Source organism: Lonchura striata, chromosome 6 (genome assembly GCF_046129695.1).
Source record: "Lonchura striata isolate bLonStr1 chromosome 6, bLonStr1.mat, whole genome shotgun sequence".
Taxonomy (NCBI): domain Eukaryota; kingdom Metazoa; phylum Chordata; class Aves; order Passeriformes; family Estrildidae; genus Lonchura; species Lonchura striata.
In genome coordinates this window covers 40,597,539-40,610,000 of record NC_134608.1, presented here as the reverse complement: position 1 = coordinate 40,610,000, position 12,462 = coordinate 40,597,539, and the positions used below count along the sequence as shown (strand labels likewise).

At 39.4% G+C, this 12,462-nt stretch overlaps 1 protein-coding gene across 2 annotated transcripts in view; it reads left to right on the top strand.

The window, feature by feature from the left end:
• Positions 1–9,506, top strand: part of EXT2 (exostosin glycosyltransferase 2) — a 71,936-nt gene extending 62,430 nt beyond the window's left edge. For both annotated transcript variants that reach the window (XM_021533226.3, XM_021533227.3), the window contains 2 exons: positions 784–866; positions 6,755–9,506. In XM_021533226.3, coding sequence (XP_021388901.1) covers positions 784–866; positions 6,755–6,893 — 222 coding nt within the window. In that variant the 3' untranslated portion in view covers positions 6,894–9,506. The remainder of the gene's footprint in view (positions 1–783; positions 867–6,754) is intronic.
• Positions 9,507–12,462: the final 2,956 nt, after the last annotated feature.

The following is a 12,462-nucleotide window of genomic DNA, read 5'->3' as shown; positions in this document are numbered from 1 at the left end:
AATGTTAATTGCAAGAACATTAATTGCAAGATCAGCTTTAAATGAACTTTTTTATCCCTGAATTAATTTCCTGACATGTTTCGACACGTTTTCAGGTCTAGACATTCACTCCGTACATTCATTTCAAAGTGTGTCAACTTGGAATGAGATTTAGAGGCCACCAGGCATTACTTCAATTAGCAGGGTCCGTTCTCCCCTCTGTCCATCATCATTTACTGGGACTGGTGGCTGCATTTCCTAGAAAAGCCTTTAGAAGATAAAGTGTGTGTACTTTGCTGAAAACGTTTCTGAGCTGCATGAGGGCAGAGCAGAGTAATTTGGCACCTCTGTGCGATTCGGAGAGTCTTGCAGGGTTTGCCAGTCAGCTCTTAACTGGAGAGAGCAAAAGAGCGCCTGTTGGATTAGCGTTACGGTGAAGTATGGGAAGCTATATTTCATCGCTGTTATGGCTGCAAGAACAAATGGTGTTTATACAGGGACCTTGGCAGTGAGAAAACAGTCATTAAACAGGAATTAAGGAGCTTGTCATCGCCACTTCTTTTCAGTTACAGAAGGAAAAAACCCTCCAAGCCGTTTTTATTGGGCCCCTGTGAATTTTGCAGTCAGCCGGGCCAGATGGAGCTGAATGGAGGAATGGAGTGGCTTTTTTTTGTACACCCCCTCTTTTTGAGACAGCTCAGCTTACACTGCAGGCATGTTCAGAGATATTGCACTGCTCTCTGTGCAAGGAGATTAATGTCCCTTCTGTTGATATTTGATAATATCTGGCGTGCCTTTCTGCAGGTGACCCCACGAAAGAAGTTCAAATGTCCAGAATGCACAGCAATTGATGGGTTATCACTGGACCAGACACACATGGTGGAAAGGTGAGTGACCACTCTCTATTTCTCTGATTGCCTTGTTCTGATCGCTAGAATTTTACCCTGTGTCTCATTAAATTAGGATCAAAAATGATAGTGTTTTTATAAATGACTAATTTTGAAAGAATGTTACATGGATTCGATCATAAGTCATTCCTACAATGGGTGATGTGTCACTGAGAAGGACACTACTAAAAAGGACTTTAGAAGGGTACAATTTTTAGCAGCTTTGCTGTAAGGCTTGTAGGACACATGTGAAGTTCGGGTTCTTGGTTGGCAGTACTGTCAGTAATACCACATTTCTGTTTGCTGTTGAATATCAACTGTAATAAGTATGAATTCTTTCTTTAAATCAGACAATTGGTAGCAAAGAGTAGAAAGGATATAAATTATTAATAAAATAATTTGAAGTGATATTTGTACATTATCTTCTTTCTAAGGATTGTGAAGCACATTGCTTCCACTAGTGAAGGGCATTTGCTGCACAATTCCATGTTGCATTTTTTAACAATGGCAGCATTATTATATTTTTTCTGAAAATTTAGTTTTGAAATGAAGTATGCATTTGGAAAGGCAGCAAGTGCTTAGAGTGAAATACTGAAAGTTTGTAAGTGTGAGATTTGCATTCTCTGCTTTATAGTAAAGGGCTTTCCAGCCTTGACCAAGACACTAGGCTTCTCTCTGCCTTGGCATCTGAATTCTTGAAATCAGGGAAAGTTTCTTCATTTTGCAAAGATGTTCAGTGTTTGAAATGGGCTGTGTGACAATAAATGTTATTTATTAGTTATTAGGTGTAACTACCTGAGATAAAGAATGATAAAGGCATCTCACTTTAGGCTTCTTGGGCTGTTGCATCTCTCCTGCAAACTTTGGGAAAAATTATTTGCAACAATGAGGTAGGTAAGCAGGGGGAAGAAGTTACCAGAAGATACAGACAGTTGCACTTGATGATCTTAAAGGTCTCTTCCAACATTTATGATTCTAAGAGGTGACAAAAGAATCTGACCTGCATTTAAAACAGGCCATTTCAGATTTGCATGGAGATGTATAACATGGTTATCCTACTAGTTATCATTTTAACAGTGATTTTTTTCCTGTCCTCTGCAGAAATCAGAAAATTTAAAGTGTTGTATGGGCTTTAATGAGACTGGATTTAAAAAAGGAGTATGCAACTCAGAAGTAAAACATACCCCATTAAGATGGTAAAAATTGCTCTGCAGGAAAATACTTGAGAAAGGGGTGGGAAGTTTTGTAGGTCTTAAATTTTAGCTGAAAGGGAAGCACAAAAGGGTCCCCCATATCTAACAATTCTGATCTGGCTTAGAGGATGGACTACCCAAGCCAGTTAAGTTTTCCTGTGGTCATAGTAGTAGTGCTACAACAATAGGTGGGAATTTTAGTTATGAACTAGGTTCTCATTAAGGTAAATACTATGAAACAGAAGATGATAAAATTGCTTTTTGCCTTGAAGTGCACTATGATGCTGGGTAAAGGTCATGTTTCCATGTCTATACCAATTTTTGTATCCTCAGAGTAAAGTGTCATTGACAGTTTATTGAGAATATGTTTAAACTATTGTTTTGCTTGTCTGTAATTTTGAAAAGTGGGGAATACTGGGCTGTGGGAAGTGTTAGATGGACTGCAAATCCACATACTTTTATTTGCCCAGCCAAAGAAGTACATGCTGAGATAGAATCTGAGTACAGGAGAATCTAGAGAGATGTACAGTTTAGGTATATTCAGACTTGATTTTGAAAATCCTTAATATCATACTGAAACTGCTTGCTACACCTAATGCCTTCTTGTCCTGTGTTATAAATGGTTTATTTTTTTGAATCTTGCATGCTAGATATTAATTTAAAGTGGATAATAAATGATAACTCCTAGAGCAAATTTTTCTAACTTAGGAGTGAGTAAGGATCTCATATCTATCTATCTATCTATCTGCTAATTATTTTCAGCCAGGAGAGAAGCTGAATGGAAAAAATGCATGTATCACTGAATCCTTGTCATTAGAATAATGTCAAAAGACTAAATTTGTACTGATAATTTACAGTGACAATACCTGAGGTGTCAGGCAAAGAGCCATTATCAGATTTACTTGCAGCTTCCCCAAGTGCCTGACTCCTTGCTTTTTAGCATTCAGAAATAACAAACAGGTAGTCTGAGCTAATTACTTGTCCGGATATCCAGGGATCAACCTACTGTTTGTGAAACAAATAGTTTTTCAGGGTTGTCACGTACATGCACAACATTTAGTGTTAGGTTTCTGGCTCAGAAATAGCAGAGGGATGCCCAGCAACTGCGTGTTGGTTTTGTAAATGGAAAAGGTTTGAGAAGTCAGTTGTGGAGATCTCTCTAGGAAAGATATGTAACTAACTGGTTTTGTTGGGCATTTTGACCCATTCAGTAGAGACAAAGGAAGATGGTACAGTTGAACTCTGTCTCTTACTAAGAAATTCTATTATTTCAGCAATACACTGAATAATGGGAAAGCCAGCTTTGCTATTCTTCCTGCTGTCTAATTTATTTGAGATAAATAGAAGACTTTCGTCCCGAGGGTTATCAAAATCCATCATTAAAATACATTAACTGAAGAAAGCTTTGAACCAAGAATTCCCTTCTTGCCCTAGTTTAGCCTTTACATCAAGTCACAAAAGAAACTGCAGGAAGGTCTCATAATCACTGTATTTACAGGTGTTTAAGTGGCAAGAAGTTTATTGCCTTTAGCATCTTTGCATCTGGCTCTCAAAAATGGAGAATTCTATAAAATGCAATCTGGAGGGCAACTGCCAGTACAGTAGATATAGCAAAGAGCTGAGCTGCTTCTGTAGCCACAATAACAGCAGTGTTTTGTTGAGGACACGTAAGTATTTGTCAGAGTCAAAATAGGAAGCCATTTCCTTAAGAGGCAAACTGTCCAGGTCACAGTTGGCCAAAGGTTGCAGGTACGGGGCTACCCTGCCAAAAAATTAGTTGGATTATAGCACTGAGGAACCTGATTAAGAGAGACCTTAACAAACACCAAGTTCATCCAGGGGCAGTGAGGCTCTCAATTTCTGAGTTTACACAATCTTAATGTCTTATTGAGCTGAGTTTGATTGTTGTCAGCAAAGCTAGGGAAAAAATAATACTTGGAAGCAAACATGCCTGTTACTTTGAGTTTGAAAAACTATTGATACAACTAAGAGAAACACCTTCCCTCCATATTGAGATGACATTACATTCTCTTGGCTACCTAGCTTTCAGTGTTTAATGCTCTAGATATCCTTTCTGGTTTATATTGTCCATAAATGGCAAGAACTTCAGAATTCAAATGATTTAGTTCAGTGCTACAGATTACATTTTTGGAAAGAAATGTCTTTCTTTCAAATTTTGTGGCTTGTGCATGACATTTCTTCAAAAAAGGCTGTTTCTGATCTTTGAATTTGGTATTTATTTGTGGAGGGCTAATTTCTGTTTCAGCCAGAGTGTTTAGAACATACTAATTTTTCCATTTTTAATTTTTGCCATTTCTTTAACAATAAAATGATTTGCTGATGGTTAAAGATATTGTGCTGGCAGGCTTAAATGGACTTGCTACCAAAATAAGTTCAGCTGTAGAAGGATCCCATCTTGATATTTTGTCACCAGTCCTCACTTTTGATTCAGGAGTATAACCTCTGGAGGGAAGAGGTCAATTTTGTGTGCCCTATCCATTTAGTTTTGTCTTTTGCTCTGAGGGTGCCACTTAGTTCCGGTTGTGACAATGGCTGCTCTGATGTGGACACCTGCCTACCAGGCAGTAGGCTGAGATAACTAATTCATTTCACACCAGCCACCAAGCAGCTGTTCCATTACAATGTCTTTCAGTCATTACTGGCAAAGGCAGAATTTGAACCAGTAGACTAAAAGTATTCTTGTATTCCAGAAACCAGTGAAGGCCAGCAGCTGTGCAAACCTCTCACATGCACATCTCCCAGTGCATCTACCTCCTTGCCTGTGAAGTTTGTGGGTTTCCTGCCATGAGGCTTCTCCAGTACACATCATGGATTAGTTAGCCACGTTTCTTACAAGTAACAGATTATGTGAAAGTCTATCTAAAATCAGATGTGTTTAAGATATCTCGCGGTGAGCATCCTATGGAAGCAGCAGAAACTGCTTAGTGCTCCTGGAGAAAACACTCAGTTCCTGCTCTCTGCAGAAACTACTGCAGTGAACCTTTCAGTGTCTGTGGTCCAAATCTCATTCTTTAGATGGTTCACCTTGTAATTGCAGATTACTGAACAGTTACCTGGGTCTTCACTTCAGCCCTCACTGGTGGTTCCTTTGCTCTTTCAGATCTGTGCTACATGGAGCAGATAGTGCTTGTCACAGGAGTAGAGTTTGTGTCCCACTTTACATGATTTTCTCTTACACTTTGAATTCTTTTTCTTTTGTTTGTGGTCCCAGCAATTTGAATCTGAACATAGGAAGGTATGAGGTAGGACGAAGTACAAGAGGATGGGAAGGTTGCAGAAAGTGAAGCGTCTGCGTTTACCTGTATTAATATTTTATTCAAGTATCACTTCATATGAAGTAGTTTTCTGACACTTTTCTCAGGGCAGAAAATGGTCTGCATTATGACCATTATAGCTTGAAACAGCTATGTGGTTGAGGAAATAATTTTGGAAACTGCTCTTGTTGTCCCGTCTACTTCAAAAGAGTGTTTGGGGCAGTGTTGAGCAGTCCCCATCACAGAACTGTCACACTCAGTTGGTGTGATTGACCAGGTCCTGATGAGGAAAATTATCCCGGAGACATAGTGACCCCCTAACCCTTCGAAGGGGTCGGGAGAGGCTGCAGTGGTTGGGGAGTGTGAGACCTGCTCTGCCACTGCCTGCAGCACATCAGTCTCTGTAGCTGAGTCAAAGTGCCCACTTCTTTTTTTGTTTTCCCTTTTGAATGGCAAAAGAAATGTCACATGTTTTCTTGTAGCTCTCTGTTAAGAGCGGGGAACTGTTGTCATGATTCTTGGTATCTGAATTCCTTAAAAGCTGTTTTATGTAGCAGACAGCTAATGTTAGCTGAGCATTGGCTGAGGTGAGATGAGCCAGGTTTTCTCTGCCTTGCTTCCACAGGTACAGCACCCTTCAATGAAAAAGTTAAAAGAGCAATGTAATGGTTAAACATCTGTTTGCTTGTTTTTTGAAGAACATGGCTATTCCTTTCTACATTACTGGCACCTGAAGTTATTAAAACTGAAAGAGTCATCAGTGGTCCAGTTTTTTTTGTGCTAATGTGATGTCTTATTGCTCAGTATATCTTTATTTAGACAAGGAAAATAAACTAGTTAGTTTGTTTCATTTTATAGTTTTAATTCAGCTTTACCTTTAAGTTGCTGTACAATCAGCTCTGCCTATTCTCTGAAGCATGTTTTTTTTTTTTTTTTTTTGTGGGAAAAGATAGAGCTTCTGAAGAAGCCTGAAAAAAGACAGAGTTTTTTTTTTTTCAGAACTCTGTTTTCACAAGGCCTTGGTTTTTGCAAAACTTTCGTTATAAACGAAATTGACCCAACAGTGGCCCTTTAAGAGACATGTTGGCAGTTAATCTGTTCTGGTTTACAGCATGTACATTGCTTTAAGAATGACTGGAATTCTAGGGGGAGGGAGAAGGGAAGCTTTGACCTCCATGTGCACATGTGCTGCTGCCAGCATCCCCTTGCTCGTCTCTGTGATTAAATGGATAAATCAAAGAACACCAGCTTCTTTTCTGTTCTCTCTGCAGTGAGACTTTCTTTTTATTTATTAGTAGCCAGCATGGCTGAAATACTTCCAAGTGCAAGAGAGAAGGTTTCTACCAGTTATTTTGGTGTGGGAGTTGGTAGCCAGCCCAGTTGTTGGAGTTCTTAATTATTCTGCTTTCCTTTTCACCAGATCTGAATGCATCAATAAGTTTGCCTCTGTCTTTGGGACCATGCCTCTCAAAGTGGTGGAGCATCGTGCTGACCCCGTCCTGTACAAAGATGACTTTCCTGAGAAACTGAAGAGCTTTCCCAATATTGGCAGCTTGTAAAGAGTGAGACAAACCTCCGTGAGGAAAACGACAGATGAAAAGGTGCTATGAGGAATATAAGGCCCCGAAGACAAAACTTGCTAGAGTGAGTTGCATCTGAGAGAGATGGGAATTAATGTTGTCTTCCTTTTACATGGCACAAAGATGTAATTGAACTCTGAACAACTGCTTCTCTGTTGCTCACAGAGAATTGAATCTATTTGTGGGTTCTCCAAAAAATGTCAAACACACACTTCTGTCCAAAGGAGGCTATGTACCTGAAGAATAAAACAATCTTGCTCTCTGTGGTCTGACTGGCATGACTGACCTCTTCTATCAAATGTGCTGCAGGCTCTCTGGTTAGTGAGCATCCATCCATTCAAAGCAACTGTCTGCAATGTAGAGCTGTTGTATTTTGGGAGGAGTTTATTTCCTGTGTGGCTGGTGGGCCTCTGTCTTTTGAGCATTAACTGTTGTCTTAAGTAACTGTTTAACAAATATTTTCTTCTGTAATATGATACAAATGTTTATTTTTTTTTACAACATCACAAACAAAAATCTGTCTGTTTTCACCTAGTTTAAAGAGCAAAGCAATTTTTGTTACTTAAATTATTTTGATGGAGATGGAGACACAGCAACCAGGAGGATACTCTCCTTCAAAGCAGAGACCTGCAGGACAGAACTACAATTGCTGCACTTCCTGTGTAAATCTCAGGTTTTCTGCTGCACTCATGCAAAAGACTCTGACTCTCTATCAAACTATTTGTATTATACAGAAAATTATTGGTCTTTAGTCTTCTTATATTTTTTATCTTCATTATAAAACCAGCAATCAAGTTACACTTTTACATTGTAGCCATCCATAGGGATGAAGTATGAAATAAGTTTGAATCCTCTTCAGCAAGCAGTCTGCTAATTTGTAAAGTACCTCTATTTGCAGAAATTCCCAGTTCCAGCTTCAGTGTACAGGTACATGTAAGACACTGTTAAAGCACACTTACAAAGTCCTGTAAGTTACCATTGTTAGAAAAGCTATTGTGTCTTTGCTTGTAATTTAAGGGACACATTGCCACAGGCTGAAACATACAACTTAGGAAGCCTTTTGGAGAAGATTTACATTTCTTAGGAGCATTTGAATTGTTTCTCCATACTGAAATGAACCTGAATGAGAAAATCAAATGCAAAATTAGAAATAAAGTTGCCTGGACTGTTACTCTTGCCTTTCAGTGTTACTGAGGGTCCTAAGTTGGACTGAGAAAGCAATCTCTTTTCTAGCTCTACTGATGAAATGTTTGTTCGTAGATAAGTGTGACTCTCTTTTGAAACCTCTGTTGCTACTGGTTACAGACACATCCTACTTGATGGGCTGTTTTTTCTGTTACAGTGCAAGCAACCTTATTCCTCAGATTTGCCAAACCCCAAACAATAGGACAAGTGTTAGACATCATGGTTCACCCCCTCTCCTAAACTGGATATGCAGCAATGACAGAAACCAAATGAAAGTCAGGCTAGAAACAGGAAACATCTGCTCCTATTTGTCTCACCCCCACTAAGACTTATCTTATTGCCCAATGCTGTGGATGTGCTGTGAATAAAAATCATATTGGAACAATAGCTTTGAGGGGATGCTTCACTTCATAACCTCCCTGGGATGTGCCTGTAAACTGTATCATCTGACTCTCTGGGAGTGTTTAATTACTAATAAATGGTTTTTGCTGCACTCTTTGTTTCATTCCTGAGTTGGTATGGGAACTAAAAGGATAGCTGTTGCAGTGACAACTGCTGTCTGCACAGTGGCTATCACAAGAGAGAGGAAGGTTTGTTACTCATTATATCTCCTTTGCAGCCCTTCAGGTTTATTAACATGAACCTTCTTTTCGACTCTTTCTGTTGATTTATATGCTGGTGCTGGAGCATCAGGAGATACCAGTATATTTCCCTTGAGAAGTTTGCTTTAAAAGGGTAGCTGTAACAGTGCAGTAGTCAATTTTAGCTGTCCTTTTGGAGCTGATCTCAGCTTGGCAGGCCCTAGCAGTTTAACTGAGTTATAACTCCTTCCTTACAGAGTTGTGAAGCTGCTGTGATTTTTTGATTCTTTCTCAGTAAGCCAGTAAAAGGTTCATTTTGCACAGAATCTTAAAAGACACTGAAGATTTGAAATACATGGTTGAATATTTTTAGATGTAGACAGCCAAACCAGTCCTGCTAAGCTGAGATATAATCTCCAGTCAGTAAAAAGGTAACCTGTCCTTGTGTCTGCATCCAGGAGCATCTGAGTAGCTTCCCCTTGCACAAAATGTCCAGTGACCCCTAACAATTATGTTTTATCCTTTGGCCTTTTACAGTTGCTTTTATAGGGCTAGCTCATTTACAACCCCATTTGTCTCTGTTTAGTGCCATGGAGAAAATTGGGCAATTGACCATAAAGAAAAATTGTAAAATTGCCTACATACTTGCTCTCTGCATTTATTATTGTGATGTTCTTGATGCAAATTCTGTAAAGGTAAGCTGCAATTGTGTGTCTTATTTACAATGGAGTTTTTGTCAATCTTTAAGATAATTTTTAACTTTTCATTGTATATATGATATCCAAAAAAACTTGATAATTGTATATTAAAAATCAAATCACATGAGTGTTTATTGTATTTCACTTCTGGAGTGGCACAAGGAAACATGAATTAATTCAGAAGGGACAACTTCAGTAACAAGCTCTTTTACTACATAAATCTGTGTTAAACTTGAATATCCACAATGCACTTCAGTAAGATCTGCCAATATTTTGTCTTTCCCATAACTGGAGTTTGATGGTTGTCTTGCAAACAGAAGTTTGGTCTGCATCCCAGTCACCTTTTGGGGAGAGTAGTTGTTACTCTAATTTTCTGCCAAGATTTGACAATAGCATTTATCTTGGAGAAATATGGAACAGATCTTTTTTTCTTTCGTTTTTTCTTTGCAAAGAGATACAGCAGATGTTAAATAACTGTACTTTTGAGAAGAGCTCTTTGGCTGAGTCACTGAGATTGTGGAATCCAATGTGGTGTCAGCTTTTTGCTTCCAGAAGCCCTGTGGATCATGCTGCAGAAGGGCAGTGTGTGCATGGCACACCTTGCTGCTTGTGCATAGCAAGGGGGAATGTGCTGCAGGGGCTGCTCTGCCAGTCATGAGGAGTCCTAAGGGTGCATTTTTAGCACCACTAGCTATTCCTACATTGCAAGAGCTTTTCCTTCCTCACGGCTCCACCATCATTTTACAGGCTGTGAAGATTCAGGTCCTGATGTTCTGAATGACTCTGTCCTTCCATCTCTAGCTCCTGCTCTGGAACCTCCTGCCATCCGTCATGCTTCCGCTGGTGTGGTTCAAATATGCTTTACTCTAGCAACAAGTTTATCCCTCTTAATTATCCATTCAAGGGCCTTTTAAACTCAAGGACCTTGGAGATGTCAAAATAATTGTGAGGTGGGATTTAATTGATGCTCAGTACTTCTGACTCATTTTGCTTTTAGGCTGTATTGGTGAGTGTTGAGCCTTCTAAATAGATGCTAAACTGAGATACATGAAAATGGATTTAGAAGGGCAATTTTAATGTTAAATATACCTCCAAGATTTGATATCAGTGCCCTCCATAATGAATGTCTGATACATTGGGTACTTCTCACAGGTAAAGCATCTTTTGATCAGGAAAGATCTCAGAATGGTTAATGAATACTGCATAAATCTGTCCAGCCCTCTTACATGGAATCTGCTCTCACAACCAAAGCATGATATACATGGGAGAAAGACTAAAATCAATGGTGCTGATGAGAAAATAGGATCAGAGTGAGTATGAATTTTTTCTTTTTTCTCTTTGAAGATTTGCATACTTAAATTTTACTATGACTGCTGCAAAACATGTTTTTTGTAAACTAAAATGTAAAGTATGTGTAGTTCTTTCAGTCCTGGATAGTCTCATCTATGTACTTGAATCACAAAAACAAATCCTGCAAATTTATGTTTGATTAAATCTGTGCTAGAAAATGAACAATTTCCCAATTCCAATTGGTCCAGTTGCTAACTTGAGTCTGATCCTAAAGAACTGAGAAGACCAGAGCAAATCCTGGCAAGTATTTCACCTATACTGCCTTTTCATTTCAATTTTTAGGCTGAAAATAATAATTTCTGTCGAAACTTGCCAGAAAATACCAAACACAATGCTCCATAGGATCTGTGGGTTATCCCATGAGCAGGTAGTCTCTTCAAACCTCTTGCTAACATTGGCACGTGACAGAGATAGCATTTGCTTAGCAGAAAATTCAGGTAGAACATGTTTGTTTTACTATTGAGTCATATCTCATGCTATTGGGAGTGCCTGTAGGATGGTGTAAGTTCTTTTTATGATGGATGCCACTGCTGTATCTAAGTGCAATAAACTGAGCTTCATGGTCCTTCTGCATGGGTAAGATCAGCCTCTTACTTGTAGCTGCAGATAAGGAAATGGAGATGGTCAGATTCCCTTTGGAGATGTGTGGGTGAAAACAGGATTGAACACCAATATACCAAGCCTGGGATTTAGCAGAACAAGCTACACTTTTATCTGAATTGTTGTTTGTTTGGAGTTTTGGGTTCCTCACTACCAAGGCAGAGGACTGTTAGCCTTGACTTTAAGAATCAGCAGGCTTCAGCAGGCCCTGGCTTGAAGCCATTTAGAGACATTCCTGGTGCACTCTGTGTAATTTCAGCCTGATGGAAATGGCTGTAATGCAGTCCCACCTCTGCTGATCTTCAGGATTCCCCTGTCTGCAGCTTCTTGTGGTTGCTTTGAAAGTGAGTTATGTTTCCCATTAAAGGATAACAGGGACAATTGAGGCAATTACAGGGACTGGCTTGGAGCTAGCAGCACGAAGGGAGTTTTCCGACTGAAAACAGTGCTGCTCAAAGGTTCTTCCTGCAAGGTTGCCTGTTTGCTGTCTTCATTTGTCTGGAAAAGGATCTCATAATTGTCCTTCAAATTTCCTTTAGTCATACTAAATGCCTGTTTACTTGCATAAACAGGAAGTGCTCCTGCTCCAGACAAGCATACCAACTCTGTAGCGACCATGGACAGAGATCAGTGCAACTTGGTTATGATTTTATTTGGTCTATAAACTTGTGTCAGTGCTCAATACCAGACTCTGTGCAGGGGGAATGTTGTGACTAAGAAAATACCAGCATAATTATTAAGTCACATGTATTATATTTTTAACCTAAATTTCAGTTGGGGGGGGGGGGGCTGGACAAAGGTCAAAGCTGGACCATTTGACCAATGAAGGCACAAAGAACTTGGGATATGCAGATACGAGGTTTTCCTTGTGTCATTATGAGGTGTAGTTTCTGTTGCATCCTGTGCTTTTGAGGATGAAGCTTATCTCTTTTAGCCCCTCCCCTCCATTAGGTGTAGTGATGGGAACCTGTAAAACTAAAAAGCTTGGGACTGACTGAACAAAGTGCCACTTACAGATATCCAGCTGCCCAGTGTGAATACCTCATGCTCATCCAGGAGATAAGCTCATAATGCCTTGGAAAGATACCTGAGCTTTTCAAGCCACCAGCTGTGTTCCCTCCCACATGTCCATGT